This window comes from Aspergillus undulatus (assembly GCF_047715775.1).
Source record: "Aspergillus undulatus strain CBS 261.88 unplaced genomic scaffold BDV17scaffold_14, whole genome shotgun sequence".
In the NCBI taxonomy this organism is placed as follows: domain Eukaryota; kingdom Fungi; phylum Ascomycota; class Eurotiomycetes; order Eurotiales; family Aspergillaceae; genus Aspergillus; species Aspergillus undulatus.
Window position 1 is genome coordinate 174,589 of NW_027396618.1, and position 23,565 is coordinate 198,153.

The 23,565-nt window shown below is 51.1% G+C and overlaps 5 protein-coding genes across 5 annotated transcripts; 1 reads left to right on the top strand and 4 right to left on the bottom strand.

Moving 5' to 3' along the window:
* Nucleotides 1–111: 111 nt before the first annotated feature.
* On the bottom strand, nucleotides 112–1,684 carry BDV17DRAFT_258730 (uncharacterized protein). The gene is made up of 3 exons (XM_073757368.1): nucleotides 865–1,684; nucleotides 513–796; nucleotides 112–436 (listed from the first exon to the last, which is right to left on the bottom strand). Exons 1-3 carry the CDS (start codon nucleotides 1,528–1,530, stop codon nucleotides 322–324), a joined length of 1,065 nt encoding a protein of 354 aa, XP_073617309.1. The 5' UTR covers nucleotides 1,531–1,684; the 3' UTR covers nucleotides 112–321.
* BDV17DRAFT_39224 (exoribonuclease II) lies at nucleotides 1,640–5,398 on the bottom strand. Its single transcript, XM_073764466.1, has 3 exons — nucleotides 4,906–5,398; nucleotides 4,515–4,855; nucleotides 1,640–4,467 (listed from the first exon to the last, which is right to left on the bottom strand). Exons 1-3 carry the CDS (start codon nucleotides 5,089–5,091, stop codon nucleotides 1,866–1,868), a joined length of 3,129 nt encoding a protein of 1,042 aa, XP_073617310.1. The 5' UTR covers nucleotides 5,092–5,398; the 3' UTR covers nucleotides 1,640–1,865.
* A 1,636-nt stretch (nucleotides 5,399–7,034) lies between these two features.
* BDV17DRAFT_280739 (transcription factor domain-containing protein) lies at nucleotides 7,035–12,303 on the bottom strand (the record flags this gene model as incomplete). Its single annotated transcript, XM_073759927.1, has 9 exons — nucleotides 7,035–8,307; nucleotides 8,361–9,052; nucleotides 9,102–9,643; nucleotides 9,811–9,866; nucleotides 10,063–11,025; nucleotides 11,089–11,274; nucleotides 11,320–11,390; nucleotides 11,496–12,092; nucleotides 12,181–12,303. 9 exons carry the CDS (start codon nucleotides 12,301–12,303, stop codon nucleotides 7,035–7,037), a joined length of 4,503 nt encoding a protein of 1,500 aa, XP_073617311.1.
* Nucleotides 12,304–14,779: 2,476 nt separating this feature from the next.
* Nucleotides 14,780–15,689, bottom strand: BDV17DRAFT_39342 (uncharacterized protein). Its single transcript, XM_073764468.1, has 3 exons — nucleotides 15,600–15,689; nucleotides 15,235–15,538; nucleotides 14,780–15,180 (listed from the first exon to the last, which is right to left on the bottom strand). Exons 2-3 carry the CDS (start codon nucleotides 15,522–15,524, stop codon nucleotides 14,940–14,942), a joined length of 531 nt encoding a protein of 176 aa, XP_073617312.1. The 5' UTR covers nucleotides 15,525–15,538; nucleotides 15,600–15,689; the 3' UTR covers nucleotides 14,780–14,939.
* Nucleotides 15,690–17,009: 1,320 nt separating this feature from the next.
* BDV17DRAFT_258756 (putative membrane bound C2 domain protein (vp115)) lies at nucleotides 17,010–23,058 on the top strand. Its single transcript, XM_073757369.1, has 7 exons — nucleotides 17,010–17,409; nucleotides 17,692–17,955; nucleotides 18,021–18,083; nucleotides 18,142–18,394; nucleotides 18,445–20,841; nucleotides 20,892–21,032; nucleotides 21,082–23,058. The coding sequence occupies exons 2-7, from the start codon at nucleotides 17,752–17,754 to the stop codon at nucleotides 22,530–22,532; spliced, it is 4,509 nt and encodes a 1,502-aa protein (XP_073617313.1). The 5' UTR covers nucleotides 17,010–17,409; nucleotides 17,692–17,751; the 3' UTR covers nucleotides 22,533–23,058.
* Nucleotides 23,059–23,565: the final 507 nt, after the last annotated feature.

Genomic DNA, 23,565 nt, shown 5'->3' on the forward strand with positions numbered 1-23,565 from the left:
TTTTTTTTTTTTTTTTTTTTTTTTTTTTTTTTTTTGTTTGTATAGTGGTCATTCGTTTCGTCTCCTTTGTTCCATGGCGTTGGTGAGATTCTCGAATACGGAGGAGGGAAGAAAAAATTAGAAAATCAATAGCGGCTTTCTGATGCCACAAGCATTCCCTTCTATCGTTTGACCTGGTAGAGCTGTCTGGGTGAAGTTGTCATATGCAGGGATATCTCCTATCCGGGTGTCAAATATACCACCATTCCCCCAATTCCACAAGCCGTAGGTCTGATCTTAGCGAACCAGCAACGAAGCATTCAACAGTTTAACCTCGACCACCTAAATATTCGCCAGAATCAACTCAACCTCCTCATCTGCAGCCTCAAGAATATGCTCGGGGGCGTACTTGGGCACCCACCCAATCTCCCGTCCATGCCTCGCCGTGAAAGCACACCTACTCACACCAAAGCATTAGCCCATTAGGACACCCAACCAACACACAAAACAAGAAATAAAAGAAAACAACTCACCCGCCCCCAAGCTGAATCCCCACCGTCCCATTCCGCAAATCCAATCCTTCTTCCATCCTCTTCAAGGCACCCTCATCCGCCATTTCCACAGTCTCATCCGCGATAACACCACGCTTCGCTAATGCTTTCGCAAACGCAGCGTAGATATCATCCCACGCTACACTTCCCGACGACGCAAGGAAGAACCCGTTGCGGCCGTGGCCGATCGAGATTCCCTGCAGGATTTGGCGTAGGATTTGTAGATAGAGGGTTGTTGTGTCGGTTATGTGGCTGACGGGCCAGACCTGCATATCACAATCAGTTAACCTGCTCCAAACATGACAACATGAACAAGGGGCTTCGTTTGACTCACCGGCCGTCCTGCATCAACCTTCCACACCCTCCCCGCAGCCCTCGCAGCCTTAACAACAGCAACATCCTGAATAGAAATGCGGTTCCCGAACCCCTCGCCGGGTCCATACACGATGCACGGAGCGAAGATGTAACTCTTCACACCGTGTTGCTCGGCACAGTCAATAATTTCGGCATTTGTGCGTGTGATTTGCGTGAACCAGCTATATTCCTGGGGCGCATTCGTGCTCTTCTGGATGGAGTACATGTTGGGATCTGTATCGCTGATTTCGGAGGCTGCATCCATCCCGACGTGGGAACTAAACGCCTTTGCGCCCGTCGTATGCAGGAAGTGCGTTTCCCTCCCTGTTCTCTCTTTAACAGTCCCCAAAGCCTCAATGAGCGCTTTCTGGGTATGACTATTAAAAGCATCGATTAGGAAGAAGATCACGCTGATTTCATTCTCGATAATACTCTTCTTCAGGGCATCGAGATCGGACAGGTCCAGGATGAGAGGCTCAGCGCCGTACTCTTTCACGGCGGTAGCTTGGGTCGACGACCGGACCAGTGCGTACAGCTGGTTGTAGTGGGGGAGCGCAGCTTCTTGTAACTGGGATAGGAGGGTTCCGCCTAGGTAGCCGGATGCGCCTGTTAGGAGGATGTTGTGGTGGGTGGTGTGGGTGGACATGGTTGGGATAGTATGGGGGATTGGATGGGTAGTTGGGTTGGGTGATGACTTTGGTGTGTGGTATGGTGGTATAAGTAGTTATCTTCAGAGAGTCAGTGGTTGTATAGGAAGGGATGTAGATGACAAAGTGGTGAGGGAAGATTAGTTAATGCTGGCTCATTGTTACTCATCGTGAGGATCTTCCCGACGGCCCGACGGAGCATCCCGAGACGCCGAGTCGGGTCAACAACTGGAATGTCGCCGAGAGTAAATATTGTATTGTACATTCGTCTATATTGAGAGGTTTGTTCTATTATACAATGTGGAATCATCCAAGTTCATACAGAAGACGGACGTCAAGCCGCCTCTACCCGCTGGAACGGCTTGACGACCCGCGTCGCGTCCATGATCACAACACCGCGCCCAACATTAACCTCGGTAATTTTGGCTTCCACAACAGAAAGGATATCAACACCAGTCATCTCCGGCGGAACAGTAATCGAGCACCGCACGCCCAGCGACGTAATGACGCCCATGAACCCGTCATTGCGCGTCTCCCCGGCCAAGATGGTCGTGCTAATCGGCTTGTGGACTAAACACTCAAATGTCTCCGGCAGTTTACATTCGCCAAAGTAGAACCCGCGGAAGAGAAGCATGCATGCCCAGAGCTGCTTCGACGTCCTGTCGATCAATTGGAGACGATTCCGCTTCCAGCGCGACCGCGAGATAAACTCTTCTATGGAGTTGTGGCTGAATGGTAGGACTGCCGCATCGGCTTCCTCTGCCGCGTTGAGCCGGCGCTTGTGCTCATGCTCAAATCTCAGAGTCGCCTCGATTTGATAATGCACGATGAGATCGGTGTAGCGGCGCAGCGGACTGGTTGACTTCAGGTATGCGTCCAGTCCTAGAGGGACGTGAGGAATTGGGCGGCTAACTGAGACGCCTCTGGGGGGTGCTAGCGAGAGAAAGCCTTCGCCGCCGTATTCGGAGACATTTTCATTGGTTAATTTGGCGTATTCGGGATGGTAGTATGTGCCGTCGAATACGGCTGGGATGTTGCGCTCTGCGCACCACTTGGCCGAGACCCAGCAGGCCAGGTTCATCAGCGTCGAGACAAGATCGTTTTTCGTGACGTCTAGAACTTCGTGCGGGTTCACTTGTTTCGGGCGGAGTTGGATGATCGGATCGCCTAGAAAGTAGCGGCCCGTGTCAACCTTGACACCAGACGGCTCGGGAGAGGTGCTGCCAAAGCTGACCGAGACAGAGGTGTTGCCTCTGTACGGGAATTCAATTGCGCCATTTTTGAGGCGCTGCTCGCGAAATGCGAGCATCAGCTGTCGTAAAATCTGAAATCTATTTTCGTCGTTGGGTGATAATTCATCTTGCAAGCTCGCACGAGACCGCGTTTCCAGTTTCCCTCCGACGATTAAGGGTTCGGATTCAGGTGCTGTTAGCCCGAACACGCTGCGCAGCTTATCGTGTGTGATGTAGATGACATTTTGGACAACCCCATTGGATATGTCGGTCTCAAGCACCTCGCCCTGAAGGTTCATTTTGGCACTGAATGTCAAGGTGGGCCGGCCTGGGCCAAGACTGAAATGTTTCTGTGTCATGGCTTTGGGAAGCATGGGATAGGTCCTTTCTGGGGAATAAAGGGTATGCAGCCGAGACTTTGCATGTTCCATGATGATACTGGTGGAGTCAATAAATGCAGAAGGGTTTGCAATATGAACACGGATCCAGAACGTGTCGTCCGACCCTGGAATGCGCTCCAGTGAAACGCCGTCGTCAATCTCTTCTGCGCCAACATCGTCAATGCAATAAACAGGGAGCTGGCCCCAGTCTTTCCGCAACGCGTTCATCTGATCCTTGGGCTTGCTGTGAAGGAGTTCGTCACAAGCTTCTTGGACCTCCTTCCACTCGGCATCTCCCCCAAGGCCATGTCCAGGAAGGGCCACGTCTTGATCCAGGAGGCGTAGGTTCTCCCATGGCGTAAACACTCCAAGCTCCTGTAGGAACAGAGGGGCCGCTCGGTGAGTTAGGTTCATCTGGCTATACATCCCCGTTGCGCGCATAATGTGCGATCCAATCGACTGCAGAGTGGGTGAGGTCATCCTGAGCGGAGGCACGCACCACAGCTTAAGGAAATGGATGATGACCTTATCATTGTCGGTAAAGTCCTCGCTCGGCATTTCCCGATATACCAAGGGATTGTTGTCCTGCCCAGGAAGGAAACGATGTGAAGATGGGCCCACATTGGCCATGGTAGTAGGTGATCGAATCTTTCGGCTCCGCCGAATCATTCGCTGCGCTTTGACAATGAATCTCTGCAATGGATGGTCCCATTCTGCTGTGCGCTCCGCGGTCACGGTACTGACATGGGAGCGCTGATGCTCGTGATACCAGGTCATAACAGTGTTTAATATTTCAGCAATCGGCGTAGGGTAAACGACGTATTGATTGGTGAACACAGAACTCCGGTCACTGTCTATGAGGAAAGGGAATCGCCTTATGGCCTTGTGGACTGCATAACGGATCACATCGTTTATCTGGTCGAGCTCTATACCCAGCGCCCTGCACGCTAGCTCCTCCAGAGTCATGTGCAATTGTACCTTTTCGTCTGCGACAATTTCATAAATGTGGTCGAACCGAGCGGAATTGACCCGATACAGTTCATGAGCCTGCGAGCCAAAGTCGTCCAGCATGCGGAGAAGATGCGCTCCAATTTCGCGCGGCACTCCACCCTCGAGGGTAGTTTGCATTTCAGGGTGCAGCTCAGCTGTATCGTCTGGAAAGTACGGAATTAAACAAGCGACCGATTCCGGAGTGGTGAATCCCTTTAGCACAAAATCCACATCCACTGGGTGCGCAATCCGCCAAAGCCCACGCCGCGTATAAAACTGCTGCTGTTTCTTGACGGATTTGACGTAGATCGCAAGGCGCAGGACGTCATCGGAACTGTTCCCAGATTAGCATTGCCCAGTACTTCAAGCCAGCACACCTACTATTTGAATGCGACCAGGTCGCCCGGTTCGAGGTAATCGTGCATCCCTTCGCCCTCATTACCAATATCGGTATAATCAGAGTTTTCCTCGTCCGTACGGCGCAAAGTGTTCTCGCTCTCGGCACTCCCATCTGTGCGGGTGACCATGTTCCCAATCCAGGGTGTTCCGGGCGGCGTATGCTTTGATTCAAGATCTCGTACCGGATCCAAGGTGTTTGGTGTAATTTCCAGCCATTTTCGAAGGTAGTCTCTGATATCGCGCTTCTCCTCGAACTCTTGTTTGAGCCTAAGATCCTCGATCGACGTTGGCGTCCATAGCATGTCATTAAGGACCGGTTCGTTCTGTCGCCGTTAGCGGTCTAACACCTTCCTAGAATACTTCCGTGTCATACCGCTGCTTCTTTCTCAACCTTTCCTTCATTGTTGATGTAGCGCCGAGCTAGCACCGACCTGGACACTTTGGTCCATGGCATTGGATGTGAACGAGCGCCGGCAGAGATCGACTGGCCGAACTTGGGCACAAAACCCCAGCCAGGGGTCCTGCCGACAGCCCGCGCTCTGGAGAGAATCAGCGGCATGATTCAGCATCCATCACCCGTCCGACAACTGAATTATAGCAACACGACGAAGAAAGCAAACCGACTTGTTCGCAAAGCAGAAAAAGATGAAAGACCGGCAGTATTGTTCGCCGCCAGGGCGGTCAAAAGAGTGCCTGACGTCACGTGTTGCGATAAGGAGACCCATCGTGGACGACGACCTGCACCTTTGGCTTCACCACTCAACAAGGCTTCGTTATTGAAAAAGAACCGAATGCCGCGCGTTTCGGATAGGGCCGATCCGCCTCCTTGGACAAAGTTGTATCTTTTGAAAAGGTGCTTACATATAGCTTCAGGTCATTGTGGTTACACCGAGCTTCGACTGTACTCTGTCGAAGCGTTTCAATCAACAACTACCTATACTGCTACTCCTGATATAGCCATTACGCTTCCATTTCCTCCCATTTCTTCCCATTTCCTCCCATTTCCATCTATTTCCATAGGTTTTCGAATTCGGGAACTTCAACGTAATTCCTGTGTCCGCCGTAGGCTTACCTACCTACTTACCGTCCCTGGACCGACTTATCCGCTTATATATGGATATAGGCACCGAGCACACCCCGCTATTTTCTGCGGCTATCGACAGTTATCCCAGGAATGCCAATAAATATACCCATTTTATCTCCGAGCACAAAGGTAATCAGTTACAGCGAGGTCGGTCTAGGTAGTCTGGGTTGGCTCAAGCTGGGGAAATTAGGCAAGGACAATCCAAGCCGGAACCTTGCGGCCACTCCCGGCCTTGCCCGTTCCGCGCCATACAGTACGTTTCTTCTCCGTCCCTTCTGTCATTTCCTTTCCGTTAAGAACAATCACCCTTGGTACTAAAACGCTAACTACTAAGTCTCTCGGACCAACGAACTACAAGGTAGGGAACCGGAACAACGGATGAATACTACGGCCCGGGTCCCAGTTCCAGTCCCATACCAGTCCCAGAAGAAAAAGGAGGGATCCTGAAGCATACCCAACATGTAAAATGTCAATGTCCGCGCCAGTGGCATTGTAAAGTGTGCGAGGGGTCCATGGGTCAAGCAGGTAGGGAAATCGAAAGTCTGTCTTGCTGACGACCCGCGATCCAGAAGGATCTCCCGTCGTCTTCCTAACTAGGTATATCTTGGATCTTATGCTTGCAAGGTAAGGTCTTGGTATGTATGGATGGATGTTTCCCTCTCTCCTGTGGTTTGAAGTGGATTCTTCTATTCAGTCAACAGACCTGGATGTGCTTGCTAGCCACTGCAGTCGTAGTCTGATCCCAGGCACTGTCGGGAAGGGGGTGCTTGGATGACTCACTACACATAGTACTCGGCGGTCATACGCTCGACTTGCCCTATGTAGTACCCTAAGTTGAACAGCCGCCTCCAGCCCGTCACCTCCGGGACATCGGAAACCTACCCCTCCCATATCAGACTTTGTGTCGACCAAGGCTATTCTCTACTATGTCTTTGATCAAGGAATCATACGATTAATCATGCAACGAAGTAACCAGACCTTTGACCCCCACCTATTACCCACCTTTCTTGCCAGACAGAATCATGAGTCATGAATCACTGGGGACTCCCGTCCCAAATCCCGGAATGCTCTCGTACTGTCCTACGCTTGAGCTGGGACCGGAGGACAACGGGTTTCGAGCACAAGGTCCCCGGCCGGGGCCCGCCGGGAGCGATTACTACTTTAGTTGGTAGTGGACTACTACAAGTTAGCAGTACAGTACAGCACTGCTGTACGCATGCCACAGACACGGACGGCACCTGCAGTAGTATAGTACTTGAGCACTACAGGTGGTGCAGAAATATTTGCAGACTCAGTCGTAGATTGTTCCAGGGGAATATAGATAAAAGCACGGTTCGACTGTTCTTATTTTGCTCATATCAAGCTGTCTCGCCTCCTCGGTGATAGACCGTAATGTCGTCAGTCATCATTTGACATGATCAATCATCAACCATCGCCAACGCATCACCAACCCAACCAGTCCCACTCCCCGACCCCGAGCCGTCACCAGAACCGGACCCATCTCCGGGTCCAGGTCTGGCCATATCGATTTCCTGGCCTAGTGGCGGCAAGTCCTCGCTCGATGGTAACTCGCCCATATCAAGTCCTAGGTCCGGCCCCAATCGGCGCAGGAAACGCTCGCAGAGAATGAAAGCCCGTCTGGCGGCTCGGCTGCTAAAGGCGAGATGGTGCAGCCAGCGGAGCGCTTTAGCTGTTTCGCGAATCATGGATGCTCTATCGAGCTTTGGAATATCTTTCGACGTTGGTGCGGCGTGACATTTCCCGTCGTCAATGTTATCTGAGCCTGTTTCTAAGTCGTCGCCTGTTTTGGTCGAGAGACCGATGAGCAGCGCTGTTGTGGCTTGCATGATGAAGTGCAGAATTGCCCACCAAGGGGTCATGCTTGTTAGCCAGACGGTGTCGGGGTTTTCGGGGAGGATGGAGAGGAGTATTGTAGATGCGCGGAGACAGGCAAGCGTCAACAGAGCGCGGTAGCTTGCTCGAGAATCAATGTTGCCGGCTTTTGAAAGGGAAGGTGGGGTATGCGAGAGGCACGGGCGGCAGAGGGTAATCCGTGCAGAGTAGTAGTGTATTGCTAGGGATATGCGTTCACGGGCATATTCGGTTTTCTCGGAAGGGAGATAGAGGCTATCGTCTTCTGGACAGACGAAGAACCGGTAAGGGAGGGGGATCTTGTTCAGCCAGATGTCCATGCTCCGAGAAAGACTCTGGAGTTTCTGTTCAAGCCGACCTGATGTTTCGCGGAGCCCTTGTATACTGTAGACGCTGTTGATGACCGTCTGGGCGATGATTTCGAGGTCTACGACGCAGTGGAATAATAGCGTCGGCGAGGGTTGGCATTTGGCTATCCACGCTGCGGAAGATCGAGAGTCCTCTTCGTTCTGAAAAAGCGTTAGTTGGAGACAGCTTTCCGAGAGCTCACGATCGCGGAAGATGTCGCTAAGACCTGGGTTCCATCTGTCTGCGCCTTCTTCTTCGAAGGGGACCGGGAGGAGGGTGCCGCTGAGGCTTTCGCCACAGCCCGACATACGTCCGGTGATCGTGGTGATGAGGTGTTCAAGGAGGAAGATTGACCACCACAGGCGGGTCCGAGCTTCCTTGGATGCGTCAGGGGTCTTTTCGTCCTTGAAGCGGAGATTGATACCGAGAGAGATGGCTGAGTGTAATGCCAAATTTGCGAACTTCGATGCACTGGATTAGTGAGTACCAAGTCATTAAAGACGTCATAGAGGTCAAGTACGCACCTATTTACTTGTCCCAGGGCAACAAGGTAAAATGCAACGAGCAACATCACCTGGATCTGCTGAAGATCGTCATGCTGGAACAGCACATTCCCAGTCAAGCACAGCTTTCTCGCACGATCCAAGAACTCCATGTCGTATGTATCTCTTCCACCCGCTGGGATTTTGCCAGTCAATTTGCAATACCGACAGCCAAGTGCGAAAACCATATTCAGCACGGCAAGCCACTTCCGCGGCGCGCCGAACTGCTTCTTCTTGTAGAAAGCCTCGTATTGCGCCGTGAAGGTGTTCTTTCGAATCACCGTGACCGTCGGGTGCACCGACTCCATGTAGGCGTTAAAGTAAAGGTCCGCTAGTTCCTTGTTCGGGACTGCGAACGGATCAACCAAGTCGGAGAATGGAAGTGAAAGGTCGTCAAGGTGGTAACTCATTGACATAATCGGCATACTCTTGGCTGCCGGTTTCTCGCCGTTTGACTCGGATTCTTGGGCTCGTTGAGCTGATTCATCCTCCAGCTTCTGCATCCAGGCTACTTCCGAGTTCTTGCCGAAAAACCCAACTGCTACCGTTTTGTCACTCCGGTTCAGATCCTCCTTGACCAGGTCGATCTCTTTCAGGGATCCGCGCGTCGTCGTCGAGTCTGAATCGCTATCGTCCGCCTCGTCACCGTCATCGGACTGCGCCTGTTCAAAAGCCTACCTTGTTAGCATATTCCACCATGCATGGGCATGGGAAACTGCGCACGGGTAACTCCTTCTTGATCCGCCTCACCATCGTTGGCTCAGACTGTCCCTCAAGCTCCCGCAACAACTTCTCATACCGTTCCACCTTCTCCGACAAAATACCCAATTGCTTCTGATCTCGAATCCGTTTGATATCGATATATGAACAGGTCATCCCATGCTCACGGCACTTCCGACACTCCGGCCGGCCCCCATCGCATTTTACTTTCCGCTGTCGGCAGGGCTCACAAGCCCGCGCTGACCGGCGTCGTTGAGACGCCGCCTTGACAGCGGTGGCTCGGGGAATGGCGATCTTCGGCGCGGCAAGTCCGTCTGGCTGCCGTGGAAACGGCACATTGAGGTCGGGGTATTGTCCAAAGGTATAGGGCGGATAATTGACAGGTGCCGGTATCCCGGGAGCGGCATTTGCAACGCTGAAGGACCCGGTCCTCCACATCCAGTCCTGCGATTCGGAGGCAGGTATATTCGGACTCAGGCTACCGGTATTCGGGTTGGCAGCAGAACTGAGGGAGGATCGTTCAGAGCGGTAGGAACCGTCCATTACTGCCATGAGGCGTTGGGTAGCGCGAGGACGTAACGGTGAGATTTTGCAATGAGTCGTCGGAGTCGTCCTGCAGAGCTTGAAAATCAGGAGAGACTGGGGGTTTGGAAAACAGGAGGGACAAGTGACTACGGATCGCAGGATGTGCCGTGGCGGAGAGCTACATAACCCATGATGTCATGGATCGCGCATACTCTGTAAAGGTAAATCAAGGTTATGACCGACCTGGCGCGTTCCTGGTCAGTAATTTTGATTCGGCTGTAAATAATTTCCGGGTTTTGCCTTGGATGCCAGGGATCGTCATCTTAGTTGTCGGTTCAAGATTCCGGAGTACGTCGTAGGTCGACAAGTTCGCAACGCCCGAATAAGGCTCTAACGTCTATATTGATCTGCATTTTGATGCCCACCACGCTCTATCTACGCTGGTTGCGCCTTCTCGAAACGCCTTCTGGGCGCAATATCGTCTTTCCCTAAGCTCAGCGTCTCATATTCACCCAGCATTTTAGACAGGGGATGTTTCTCGAGATCGCTGTATCGATTTTCGTTCAACTTTTCCAACCCCTTAGCAAACCAGTCAATTTCCGGTGATGACGTGCAATCCCCATCGAAAAGCCTCTTGATATCGTCGTTCACGGCGGTCGAGCTGCGTAATTTTTTTCCCTGGGCCCTCTCTTGTACTTTATGTAGAAATAGGACAAACACGTTTCGCCCCAACCGAGACCGACTCGCTATACTAAAGAAGGCACTCGCAAGTGAGAGGAAGTCGCTGTCCAAGATGTCAAATGTGCCGTGCTGCCGTACCAATACAAAGAGGGCCAAGTTGAGGGTGTATACGGCGGAATGGTGAGCGCGGTTCATACCATATAATACTTTCTGCTTGTGCGCTAGGGCCGCAATCGCCCTCGCGGCTGATGGGACGACATTCCGCTTGTTATAATCGAGAGAAGCATCAGGGCTTGTTGGGCTCTCGGGAGTTTTGATTCCTTCCAGGGGTGTCCCCAAGATCTCATCCTCGGCACGGTACAAGAACAGGACGATCACCATGCAGTAATATCGCATCTTCATCATGAGGATGTATGGTGGTGGGTCGTTATCGATTTTGAAGGTAACAGGAAGTCGCTCGTTCCAACGGCACAGCTTCAGGTATACATCGTGCTTGATCTTCGACAGCTGGTCTGCGGAGAGGCTCTTTTGATCAACCGCAAACAGGCTTTGGGACATGTCTTGGGCAATCTCGCACAGATTGCACGATACATCAAAGTATTCACCAAGATTCGATGCTTTTGAACCCATAGCCTTGGGATACGGCCGCCAATCTCTCTTTTGGTCATACTTTTCGGGTCGTGGTAAGCTGGGCTTGTTTATAAGGGTCCCTCGTAGGAAGCTGGTGTGCACAACACTACAAGATTAGTCCCCGAACTCTTAGATCAGAAAAGGCCAAACGCACGTAACGATGTGAAACAAACCCCACGCAGTCCATCTGCGAGACGCATCCATATCCTCCGAGAGGACCTCTTGATCGAGGCCGGGTTTGTTTTTACCAATAAGCGTAACAAGCCCCAGGGCTTCCCCAATCTGGATAGCTTGATGCAGCATCTTATATCCGAGATCATTCTTACCAGAGAGGGAGTATCTCATAAATGTCAGCACAGCTTTGGCAATTGGCGGATGGACCAACATTTCATGCAGTAGGAGTATACCTTGCAGATAAGCCAGGGTATTTGTGTCAGAAACGTTCAAACGCTCCGCCTCAGCCAGAAAAGCGTCCGCCCAGGAGGTAGATAAATCCTCGTCGTCCAAGAAGCGCTAAACCCGTCAGCCACGCCTCCCTCCAGTGAGGATGAGGTGACTTACACATGCGTTTGCGAGAAGTGCATTCGCCAGAAATTGACTGCAAAACGGCGAGGTAATGTCGCCATTGATCATATGCTTGAGGAACACATCTCGGTCCAGAAAGGCATGTGTTGGATAGTCCCACGTAAAGTATAAAGACACAAGATGTGACACGAGTTCATCGTTTGCTTTAGCGATCGTCCATGGTTGAGCAGGGACCCGATATGGAACATCACCGCACATGAAATCAATCGTCATGATTCCAGGCCGCCATGGCTGCATGAGACGCGCCTCAATTGTGGACTGCATACCCTCGAGTCTCTGAATGGCCTCTTTGCTCCCTTCCCTACCGCCCTCAATGAGGCTCAGTATCTCGTCAATTTTGGAGCGCAGTTCTTCATTGGTAGCCTCATGCCGAATCATCTCCAACAACTTACTGGCATACGACCGGTCGTCTGCACGGAGCACCTTGAGAAGATCGTTGTATAGATCGCGATGATAGTTGAGTTCTTCGGCTGTACGTCTCGCGGCCACGCGCCGGCGCTGGTCGAGCGTCTCATCGAAGATGCATTCGCGACTAAAGGTCCGACAATTGTCACAAGGTCGTTCCCCAGAACACTGACTGGTTACTAGAGGAGGAATTCAGGCAAAGCCAGTGGCTTACCTTCCGCTTAGACCTTTTGCAAGCCGTGCATGCCATAGATACCCGCTTCTTCGTAGCATCTGCGGAGCCCCGACGCTCCTCCGTCGGGGAATCTCCCGAGGATCTCTCCCATAGTGGAGACGGGCCGGGTGCAAGGTGTCGATGTTGAGTCGGAGACTCAGTCATGATTCCTTAGGTGGTAAGAGGAGGTCAAATGACCAGGACATTAGGCAAAACGCTTTTTAGACAGGTTTTGCGGACGAAGCGGATTTCAGTCTCATGAGATCTACCACCTTCTGTCCCCTTTATACCCAAGATACCTGTGCAAATTCCTCCCGTGACGTGAACGGGACTACTAAGGGTATGCGGGGTTTCCGGAGCAAATCGTACTGTCACGAAAAGCCATCGGCCGAGCTAATTGGATATCCATTGATAAAGGCTCTGGAAGCCTCAAACAGTAATCACAGAGAGCGGAGCTCACCGTGGGCGGGTATGAAAAGGGAGGGTGAGGTTGGGGATCAAAGATCCGCTGAAGCAGTCGAGGGAAGCTGCGACGGAGACTCCCACGCGTGATTGGGGGTAGTCGTTGCGTGCCACTAGCAGGGTCGTGGAACAACCGCGCCGAGAAGGTCCAGAACATCCGGTAGATCGGTAACAGAGATGCGTTGACAACGTCGGTTCTTGGAATGTGGAATGTGGCTATGCTTACACAAACGAAGGTTCGTCCACTGTGAGTCGGTGTTGCACGTCTTGGGTTCGGATGCACTTTCTGCCGGACTTGTGGGGGTAGGAAGTAGGTCGACCTCATCGTGAGCTACCACAGAGGAATGACATTGTACTGTAAGATATGGCAGGGTAGTCTGGCCTTACTGACTTCATTGTGTATATCACTTCCTGTCATGGCGCGTGACTAGGTTCTTTGAGCTGAGACTTGTTCTGATACAGGCAATGGGCGTGCATAACGGTGGTTGATGTTTTAAACAGTAGGATAAAGTCAAATTCTGAAGAGACTGTTCTCGGAAAATATTACCGGTGTCCTTGTGGGTAAAGAGCACGCAGTATATAGCCTCATCGTCATCCCAGTCCTAGTATCTACTTCTCGTCACCCTGATGCTGTACATCATTCCACCCAGCCGGGCGACTGAAAGCCTCAGCCTGAGTTTGAGCAAAAGGAGAGACGAGATTCTAAACGGTCACTTTAGGTCCCTGTCCTCAGGTTGATGAAGCGTAAAGGTAGCACTGGTGGCCTTTCAATCATGCTTATTTACAGCGTTCTAGAGCCAGGTCGTGGAAGAATTCCTCGTCCTGAATTTCCTGACTATAAGTATCATTGTTGCGTTCTTTAATTCCGCTAAAGTGGTAGCGTATTGGAAAAGTCGGTAAGGATGAGTCAGTCTACTGGTTTAGGTAGTTCTTCCGTTGAGCTTGAAGAGGAGGTCCCTTATCTCTAAAGATCGTCCTTAATACGTCGAATACGCGGACCCTTGAAAAATCTGCCAGAAGTGTAATGAGGATAGAGTTCAACTGAAAGGGTCACGGAAAATGTTGCCTCTGCTCTGATAGGTAATCGAATCTACCCTGGTGCCTAGTGGTGAGCGACGGTTCTATCTTTGCTATGGAAGGAGCGGAGAGGCTACATCATCCGCTAGAAGATATCGACTCTGGCAACATCCTCACGGACCAAATCTAATCCTACACGTCCATCATTACGGGGATACTTCGAGTGTCATTGTACTCCTCCTTACAAACCACAAAATTAGTGACTAACACATTTGGCCAAGCCATATCCTGCAACCTTACCTTCACCTCCTTCCTTCTTCCGATCCCTTGATTCTCCAATCCTCTTTCCTCTTTTACAAGACATCCGTTATTCAAGCTCCTCGCGTTATCCTGACTCTGGCCTCTTTTGCAGTAGGTGGTAGCTGTTAATAGTCTACACTTCAAAGCCACTTTGGTAGCCTTTTGGTCGCTGAAATAAAGTTATTTTGGAGGTCATAAGGGTTTGATTATCGCGTTTCACGCCTGCTTTGAGTGCGTCTACCTTCCGGGAAGGGTTTGACGTAGAAATGATATAGATATCTACAAGTATCCTCTTTCCTGACCTCTATGAGTCCTGTTACGAATCTATTTACACCTGTTTTGGGGATATTTGTATATCATGTAGGGGTTTGAACAGGGTAGGTACTTGCAAGTAACCTCTTTTCTGATCTCCACAGAAGCCAATACAAGGGCCTGCGAGCCATCAATCGATTCTGATTTCTCAAGTACTCTGTTTGGTCTATGTGAATGCTGTTTGATCTATGTTGGGGAAGGAGTGAAGGGAATATCATATTTGTAATGTATCCTCTTCCTTCACCACCACGGAAGCCATTACAAGGGCATGCAGGCCATTTATCAATTCCAGACTCTTTGATACGCCGTTCTATACATGCAATACTCTGTTTGGTCTACGCAATATGCTGTTTGGTATATGTTAGGGAAGGAGTGAACGGAGGTATATAACCCTTGAATGCATCAATTTTCCCGAAACTCTCGACATAACCAACATCCTGGTTAACCTTCTCCTACTCCTACACGTCCATCATTACAGAAATACGCTGAACGTCATTCTCGCTACTCCTGTTCTTACAAACGGGACAGTATCGGCACGTTATGCTCATAGAGACGGAAATAAGGGTGCGGTAATCGCAAAGTGATCCCAAGCCACAAACAGGGTGGGATCCGGACGTATACCATCATTTTGTTTCTTTCATACTCCTATTCCCAGCGAGTTGATAACTACTGAATCCTCGGGATGAGTCTCCTAGGTTTCATTAACGGCCCTAGGAGAGTGGGCGAGTGCGTATCTTGGGGTAGAGTAGGTAGAGGCGGGGGAAAACGCTCCATATCACTGTCTCGTTGGTCGGGAAAGCGAGCGTAGGCTCTTCCTTTATGCCGGCTATAAGCCCGGATTTCCATTCCGGTCCAGGACTGTACTTAGGCTTTTGAACGGAGAGCCCCGGACTCAGGAACATCGATATAACCTTGGTCGGTGGCAACATGCGGTATACGACGGGAAACAAACTATATTGTAAGGTAATGACATCCGGGGGAGAGTTCCGGTGACTCATAACTCACCCTTTCTGAGCTGCATGCAAGTCAACAATATATATAACACCGCGGATTCCGTATTGATGAAAGCGTAGAATTTCAAGAGACCAACGAGGATTGTGTCCGGATCGGCACGGGCCCAGGTGATCGATGCGAAGTGAATGAGACGTTCTGTCCTTTATGTAGCGAGCACTGTAGTAGCTTAAGGTTAGGGCTTGCTGGCTCAGCTTCTCATTGGGTCTATATGGTCGTATTCGTTCTTGAACGTTTTGGGGTGTATCTGGACCTCGAAGTTTGTTCTTTATTATAGGACCCATCTGAAAGAGGTACTCTTGGTGCGTAGAGGATCTGTCAACATGGTGAAGCACTGACGTGAGGGACGAAGGGCACACCGATGCCTAGTTGCAGCCGACAGGTGTCATAGGGACCGCGGGCGATTGTACCGTACTCCAGATTATCGTCTACTGATTGTGCGAATTGTTCGATGGCTGCAAGCAGTTAGACACGGTCATGGCGACGTCAAGAGCAAGGCAGCTACCAAGTTATACGAAGAGAATGAAATGAGGCATCGACCGGGCCTCTTCAATTCAAGACTGCGACTGAAAAGCTCGTCCGACCGAGTCGTACGAGGATGCCCCGGTGCTCGGCGAGGTAGCAGCAGAGCAAATGAACGCGATCGCCACATTCATCACTTTGTAGTGGAAGATCTCTCCGTCTGACGGTCTGACTGTAATCTGCTGCAGTGAGACGAGATCGTCCAATCTGTAGTCCGATTTCCAACCCCACTCAGTGAGATGCTCAGGACGATGCATGAGCTAACTCGTTATGGTATTTGTGAAGACAGATCGTGTGATTCGACGACATGAGAAGCATGGTTGACGAGTGCTGCAGAGTGCTAGTGCGACTGCAGTGTCGACGGAGAGCGGAGGATTCATCGATGGTTGCTCGCCGCTGTCCAGTGAGAGCTGAAAGTTCTCTGGAATAGTGGACTATGGACGACGATAATGATGAGGGGCTGGGCCGGGGTCCAAACCAGGTTGGAGGATGGTAAGTCTGTGCATCTGGCAAGGAACCGGGCTGGCGGGAGGCCCGGGGACGGGACTAGTAGCGGTTGTGGTAGTCATGGTGAGGAGATCTCAGTGAAATTGACTTTGCAGTGCGCAGTGGTGGAGCTTCGTGCCTTCGTCCCTCCCATCCATCTGCATGCCACGTGTAAGAAAAAAGCAGTCAGTCATCAAGACCGAAAGCTCAGAATAGTTGGACAATTGACAAGTTTTCGAGTCGACCGCGCGAAATGAGACTTGAATGGCTTGATTGAAAGCAGTTGGGGGAATCTAATTGCGAGGCTGCGATTGGCACAGAATCAATGGGCAGTCAAGCCACAGCAGTTTGTGAGAGATAGCCCGATCTCAGCCGAAACCAGACCAGTCCAGAGTTTGACTCCCCACACATTGTTGCCTGCCGCCCGCTTGGCAGGGAGTACTCCACAATGTGACCAAGAGATGTCTTTGCTTCAAGCTTCATGTGCTTATGATTTGGCTCGAAACATACTATCAGCAAATGTTCCCCTTTTGCGGGCGACAGGCAATATGGAATAGATAGCTGTGGCACAGGAGAGGTGGCGGTGCAATCAATAGATCCGAGGCCGGCGTCCACTAATTCTGCCGATCCATCGGAGCTTCTGAACATCAGACGTAATGCTCTCTAGAGATGATTAAGACAGATTTCGTGACAGTTGCTAGATGATAGAAGCGATATTATAATGAATTGAATCGAGAGTATTCTCTAATTTCACTTATACTCTTCATTGTGCGAAGGATGTAAATACCAGCAGACAGGTACCTCAAGGTGGCTGGATCTCCTGTTCCGCATCGAGGTCATCGATCAGCATTCCTTTTTTTTCGAAGCGCTCTTGTATCGACGTCACAACCAGCCAAGCAAGTTTCATGGGAAAATAAGATTAATTCACTATTTATGGGCTTCAGCCCTTTCCGAGCCACATGCATCGTCAGAGTGGCTCCCCTTTCACAGTCCAGTGCTTCCACCTTCGGCTGCCCTGAATTTCCTCACCCTCTCCTCTCCATTTCCTCTTTCCTCCCCTGGCGCCCCTCTCCTCCTTCAGCTCTGTCCTTCCTCCTATCACCCCCTTTTCAATCGCCAGAGCAATTACTGGAAAGCCCTAGTAACTGGCAACTTTTCCATGTGAGTGATCTATCTTCCTTTTTCTCTCCTTGAAACAGCAAACTAGTTGTCTCCGACGTGCCGCGCTTCAGCGTCCCCGCCGACTCAGCGGCAAGGCAACCATCAATCCCAGCTCTGCCCACTCACCCTTTCGACCTCACCTTTCAAAGCTCAATTCTTTGTACCTGAATTTCAATCCCCAATTGCAAGCGACGCTGCTCTCATATCCTTCCGAACCTTATCCGGCGACGCCAACGACCGTCGCAACATTCCAAGTCCATTGGCTGATCACCTCATCTCCAGATTGTACAGCTGAATTGAACATCATCTGGGTGACTCCTCGCCGGAGGCTCAGCGACAGCCATGGCGTCTCCAAACTCCGACATCGAATCGAAACAACAAGGAGCCATCGAGACCGCTGAGGCTGCCTCCCAAGACCCTCAATCGCACATCCGGCCGGAAACAGTCGAAAAGAAGCTTGTCGATGAGACCCGGAGAGCAGGTCTCCCGGCCTACCAATTTGATCCAGATGCATCTCCAGAAGAAAAGGCTGCCGCGGCGGAAGTTGTACGTCTCTGCCCTCATACCATGTTCTTTCGCGACGGCATTCTACTAACCCGTCGTTCAATTAGCGCGTACCCCCGGGCTTCCACCATGATCGGGAACCGCAGGCAGTGGGCGTGATTACAGACAAGGTGAATCTTGCTACTACTGCGTGTCATACCGGTCATTTCTAATGGGATTCTCATTCAGGACGACGGCACCCCGGCGCAATATGACCTGCCTCCCCCAAGAACCGCAACTACACTACTCGAAGAAAAGAACGCCGAGCCAACAGAGGAAAATAAAGATCCAGAGGGCGAAGACGATAAGAGATGGGCACGCGACCGAACGGGCTGGGCTCCTCGGTTTGTTCGAGAAGAAACCCAGGAAGACCATGACGAGGCGACCCTCTTGGACCATCAGACCTTTCTGGAGGCCAAATTGGACGACAAGTTCTTCGGCGGTATGTACTCTGAAGACGTCTTACCTTGGCTTTCGCTAACTATATGCTAGACTGGTATCACAATGCCGGCATCATCGTATTCGCTTGCTTGAGTTCGTGGATCATCGCCGTTCTGGGCGGTGGGCTCGCCTGGGTCTTCATTGTCATGGCCGCCTGCGGCACCTACTATCGGACGTCGATTCGGCGAGTTCGACGCAACTTCCGCGACGATGTCAACCGCGAGATGGCAAAGCAACGTCTCGAAACCGATACTGAGAGCTTGGAATGGATCAACAGTTTCCTTGTCAAGTTCTGGCCGATTTATGCCCCCGTGATGTGCGATACTATCATCAACTCGGTTGACCAGGTGTTGAGCACCTCGACTCCGGCCTTCCTGGATAGCCTACGATTGAAGACATTTGTCCTCGGTAGCAAACCCCCACGGTTAGAGCATGTCAAGACATACCCCAAGACGGAGGTGGACACCGTCATTATGGACTGGAAATTCAGTTTCACTCCTAATGACACTATGGATTTGACTGCGCGCCAGGTAAAGGACAAAATCAACCCCAAAGTCGTCTTGGAAGTACGTGTCGGAAAGGGCGTTGTCAGCAAGGGTCTGGACGTGATCGTTGAGGACATGGCTTGCAGCGGCTTGATGAGAGTCAAGGTGAAACTTCAAATCCCATTCCCTCACATCGAACGTGTCGATGTGTGTTTCTTGGGACGGCCAGAGCTCGATTATGTTTGCAAACCCCTTGGTGGTGACCATCTGGGTTTCGATATCAACTTCATTCCTGGACTCGAAAGCTTTATCAAGGAACAAATTCATGCCAACCTGGGTCCGATGATGTATGATCCGAACGTTTTCCCCATCGAAATTGCCAAGATGCTTGCTGGAAATGCTGTTGACCAGGCGATTGGTGTTGTTGCGGTTACTCTCCACGGCGCTCGCCAGCTCAAGAACCCTGACAAGTTCGCCGGTACTCCTGACCCATATGCTGTTGTTTCTCTGAACAACCGTACAGAGATTGGCCGTACGAAGACAATACAAGACACGGACAGTCCCCGATGGAACGAGACGATCTACATTATCATCACATCGTTCTCCGATACTTTGACCATTGCGCCCTACGATTGGAACGAGTTCAGAAAGGACAAGGAACTCGGAGTGGCTACTTTTGCGTTGGACAAGCTCGAGCAAGAGCCGGAGCATGAAAGTATCTACCTTGAAGTCCTTGCCAGCGGCCGATCTCGTGGGTCGCTCCACGCCGACATCCGATTCTTCCCTGTTTTGGAAGGTAGGAAGCTGGAGAATGGCGAGGTTGAACCGCCACCAGAGCTGAACACGGGTATTGCTCGATTCACCGTTGAGCAAGCCAAGGATTTGGACGGAACCAGGAGCATTGTGGGACAACTCAACCCCTACGGAGTTCTTCTGCTCAATGGCAAGGAAATTCACATTACGAACAAGCTCAAGCGAACCAACAGCCCTATCTTCCAAAACGCTTCAAAGGAATTTCTGGTCACCGATCGAAAGACTGCTCGCCTTGGCCTCGTTATCAAGGATGACCGAGATCTGACCAAGGACCCGATCTTGGGTACTTATCAGATCAAGATGAACGATATGCTCAAGATGATGGAAAAGGGCCACCAGTGGTTTCATCTTCATGGTGCTAAGACCGGGCGCGCCAAGCTGGTCCTGGATTGGAAGCCTGTCGCGGTGGGCGGTGTCGCATCGAGTGCCGGCTATGTCGATCCCATCGGTGTCTTGCGAATTCATTTCAAGGATGCAGCGGATCTCCGTAACTTGGAGAAAATGGGCAAGTCCGATCCCTATGCTCGCGTGCTACTGTCTGGTTACATGAAGGCTCGAACAGTCACGTTTAGAAACAACCTCAATCCGGATTGGGACGAGGTCGTCTATGTTCCGATTCACAGTATTCGTGAGAAACTTACCTTGGAGGTCATGGACGAGGAGTCCGTTGGAAGTGACAGGTCTCTTGGTGCGGTCGAGATTTCTGCAGCCGATTATGTTCGAGAGAACGAGGCCGGGGAATACGAGATTGACGATGAGAAGCAGCTAGTTTCCAGCACCCTTCGCCTCGGCCAGCGTTCTAAGGGAACTTTGAACTACACAGTTGCTTTCTATCCCACAATTCCTGTTATCAATCCTGAAGATGAAGAGGAGGAGGAAGAGGAGTTAGAAGAACCTGAGGGCGAGACCGAGGGAACCGAGTTGACGAGGAAGAGCACTGAGTCCAAGCGCAAGAGCTATCATTCCAAGTCTAAGAGCACAGACTCGAGAATCTCGAGGGGATCTTTTACGAATGGGGATGTGCAGACGAACGGCCGCGCCAGTCTGGAATCTCGACCCGGTACTGCACGAGATTCTGAAACCATGTCGATCAGATCCATCAAGGAGGTGCCCAAGACATACATCTCTGTGGAGGATCTTGCCAACCACGGTAAGCATTTTACACCCTTCTTCTATTCTGTCTTTGTACTAAGTTTGCAGAATCCGGCTTCGTTGTATTCAAGCTCCATGAAGTCCAGCTTTCGCGTAACAACGTGCATGTGGAGATTCTCATGGACGACTATATGTTCCCAGTGTGGTCGTCGACCAAGATCCGCACCAAGAACGCCAAGGTCGAAGACAGTAAGTTTCAGCCTTTCGAATGATATGACCAAGCTAACGCCCGGTACAGTTGGCGACGCGTTTGTGCGTGAACTTGAGTTCTCAAAGATCACCCTGCGCATCGTGGAGAAGCTCAACTCAAAGAACGATGACGACGAGCATATTGTGGCCAAGCTGACAGGCGACACTTATTCTACACTTCAGCGTATCCTTTACACCCCCACTGAGCTCATCCTGCGATCTAGCGAGGGTGAAGTGAGCAGAGTCACTGTCAGTGCGCGATACATTCCTGTTACCATGAAACTCGACCCGACGGAAAGTATCAACAACATGGGTACCCTCCGTGTGGATGTCCTGGACGCTGCCGACCTTCCTTCTGCCGACCGAAACGGGTACAGTGACCCGTACTGCAAGTTCCGTCTGGACGACAAAGAAGTTTTCAAAACTAAGGTCCAGAAGAAGACGCTGCATCCTGCTTGGAATGAGTTTTTTGAGGTTCCCGTCAAGTCCCGTATTGGCGCTAATCTCCGCTGCGATGTCTACGACTGGGACTTTGGTGACAAGGCAGATTACCTTGGTGGAGTCCCCGTCAATATCGAAATGCTGGATCCGTTCAAGGGCCAAGAGGTCTCTCTGACTCTCGACGGGAAGTCGGGTGCTATCCGCTTGAAACTGCTGTTCAAGCCTACCTATGTCATGCGTTCGCGACAAGGGTCTTCCACCTTCTCTGGTACCTTTGCCACACCCGGAAAGATCGTTGGTGCTCCCGTCAAGGGAGTTGGCTTTGTCGGTGGCAATGTGATCAAGGGTGCTTCCTTCTTGGGTCGTGGAATCATGTCAAAGATTCGAGGAGACGATTCTTCCAGCGATGACGAGAAAGAAGAGAAGGAGGCCCCTACAACCATCCTTGTGGACGGAGAGGCGCCTCCAACCTCGACACCTCCCAACGCCACGCCCAAGAGCGAGCTTCATCACTCTCGCTCTCGAAGTGGCGCCTCTCATTACGCCGATCGAAACAGCCTGAGCAAGGGAGAAAGCGGCACAGCCAGTATCTCGATTGTGTCTGCGGACGGCTATCCGTCGGCCAACGTCCGCGTGCTTGTCCGCTCATTTGGACCCAAGGGCCACAAAGAGGTGCTCAAGACCAAGGCTATTAAGAGCGGCCAGGGTCCTGTCCAGTTCGATGCCTCCAACGAGACATGCCGTATCCACAACACAACAGCGGATGCACAGTATCAAATTAGGGTCGTTGACCACTCGACCTTTGGTTCTGACAGCGTTCTAGGAGAGGCACTCTTCTTCGTCGGAGACCAAGGATCAGTTGCTGGTCAAGAGAAGACGGTGAACGTTGGCAATGGAACTATTGTCCTCCGAAGCAGCTTCTCGGCTTCCGGAGACAGTCTGCGGCCGGGCACTGCATACTCGAATGCAGGCGACAATGCGTCGGAGGTGACAGACAGCCCCGACTCGAGGAAGCCTCGCCGCAGCTTCCTCAGCAAGCGCAGTGTCAGCGGGGCTTAGCAGTGGTGCTGTGGTTATATCATGTTGATGCTTTTCTATATATGATTCTTTGCCATTTTGTTTTGCTTTTCGGCATCAAACGTTGTGGCCTCCACATGATGTAGCGTTTGCATGACTATTTGGACTTGGGCGGAGGCTCTTGGATAATGACTATTCTATACCTATTGAATGCACAGATGCCTTATCAAAGCAATAACCTTTAGAGTTTACACCGCCAGTGCGGAATTGACAGGTCATGGACATGGTGTACTGCAGCAGCCGCTGTATTGCAGCAGTAGCCTCTGTATCCCGTGTCATGAATTGGCTGTAAGAAACTCGTTTAATTGAAAACCAAAGAGAGTCAACAGGAACCCAACTCGATCATATGACCCTTGTCCCAACTAAGTACAACCGCAACCAGGGTTCCCATCGGCATCCGCCGCCTACGGTAGCTTAAGCTTGAGGTGACTAGCGCTCGGCAATCGGGATAAACCGCCAGAGCTTCGGGCTCGAGCTCAGGGACCCGGACCTTGGAAGCTAGGGCCGGAGGAGGAGAAAAAGAAAAGAAAGGGGAGAGATATGGATATGGGATTGGGTTTAAAATTAGCACGGTCAGTGCATGTTTATAAATATAGCGATAGTCCCAAACCCCAATAATCAGGCCCAGTTCTAGACGTGCGCTATATCGGAGCTCTGAGTGGCAGGAGAGTGGGTTCGATAGTTGTATATTTGATTTTAGATATACTTACGGTGAGCTATGTATATGCATGCAGTCTGGGTAAGTGCGTAAGACGACGTTGGACGTGACGTTTAGATAAACGTCTTACTCATACCCATAATAGCTAACTATACAATATTCCATACCTGCTCACTTGTTGCTCTCAGTTGTAGCTGACGAGTCGGTGGGGCGTGTTAGATGAGATCGTTATTTATTGAACCCTGGACGGGGCGGGATAGGGGATGGGCTGGTCTGGATTGATTAGACTAGAAAGGAGGTTTCACTTGACTCTCAGGGCTGAGACACCTGTCAGATGACTATCTATAATTGCGATTG

What these genes read in the sequence shown, in the direction of transcription:
- BDV17DRAFT_258730 (XM_073757368.1), bottom strand. Translation starts at nt 1,530, where the DNA reads ATGTCCACCCACACCACCCACCACAACATCCTCCTAACAGGCGCATCC. An exon ending in AGGTTGATGCAGGACGGCCG is followed by an intron (nt 797 to 864) that starts GTGAGTCAAACG and finishes TGTGATATGCAG; the next exon opens with GTCTGGCCCGTCAGCCACAT. An exon ending in GGGATTCAGCTTGGGGGCGG is followed by an intron (nt 437 to 512) that starts GTGAGTTGTTTT and finishes TGGTGTGAGTAG; the next exon opens with GTGTGCTTTCACGGCGAGGC.
- BDV17DRAFT_39224 (XM_073764466.1), bottom strand. Translation starts at nt 5,091, where the DNA reads ATGCCGCTGATTCTCTCCAGAGCGCGGGCTGTCGGCAGGACCCCTGGC. An exon ending in AGGTTGAGAAAGAAGCAGCG is followed by an intron (nt 4,856 to 4,905) that starts GTATGACACGGA and finishes TAACGGCGACAG; the next exon opens with AACGAACCGGTCCTTAATGA. An exon ending in GACCTGGTCGCATTCAAATA is followed by an intron (nt 4,468 to 4,514) that starts GTAGGTGTGCTG and finishes ATCTGGGAACAG; the next exon opens with TTCCGATGACGTCCTGCGCC.
- BDV17DRAFT_39342 (XM_073764468.1), bottom strand. Translation starts at nt 15,524, where the DNA reads ATGGGTCCTATAATAAAGAACAAACTTCGAGGTCCAGATACACCCCAA. An exon ending in TTGCATGCAGCTCAGAAAGG is followed by an intron (nt 15,181 to 15,234) that starts GTGAGTTATGAG and finishes CTTACAATATAG; the next exon opens with TTTGTTTCCCGTCGTATACC.
- BDV17DRAFT_258756 (XM_073757369.1), top strand. Translation starts at nt 17,752, where the DNA reads ATGGCGTCTCCAAACTCCGACATCGAATCGAAACAACAAGGAGCCATC. An exon ending in AGGCTGCCGCGGCGGAAGTT is followed by an intron (nt 17,956 to 18,020) that starts GTACGTCTCTGC and finishes TCGTTCAATTAG; the next exon opens with CGCGTACCCCCGGGCTTCCA. An exon ending in GAACGCCAAGGTCGAAGACA is followed by an intron (nt 21,033 to 21,081) that starts GTAAGTTTCAGC and finishes CGCCCGGTACAG; the next exon opens with TTGGCGACGCGTTTGTGCGT.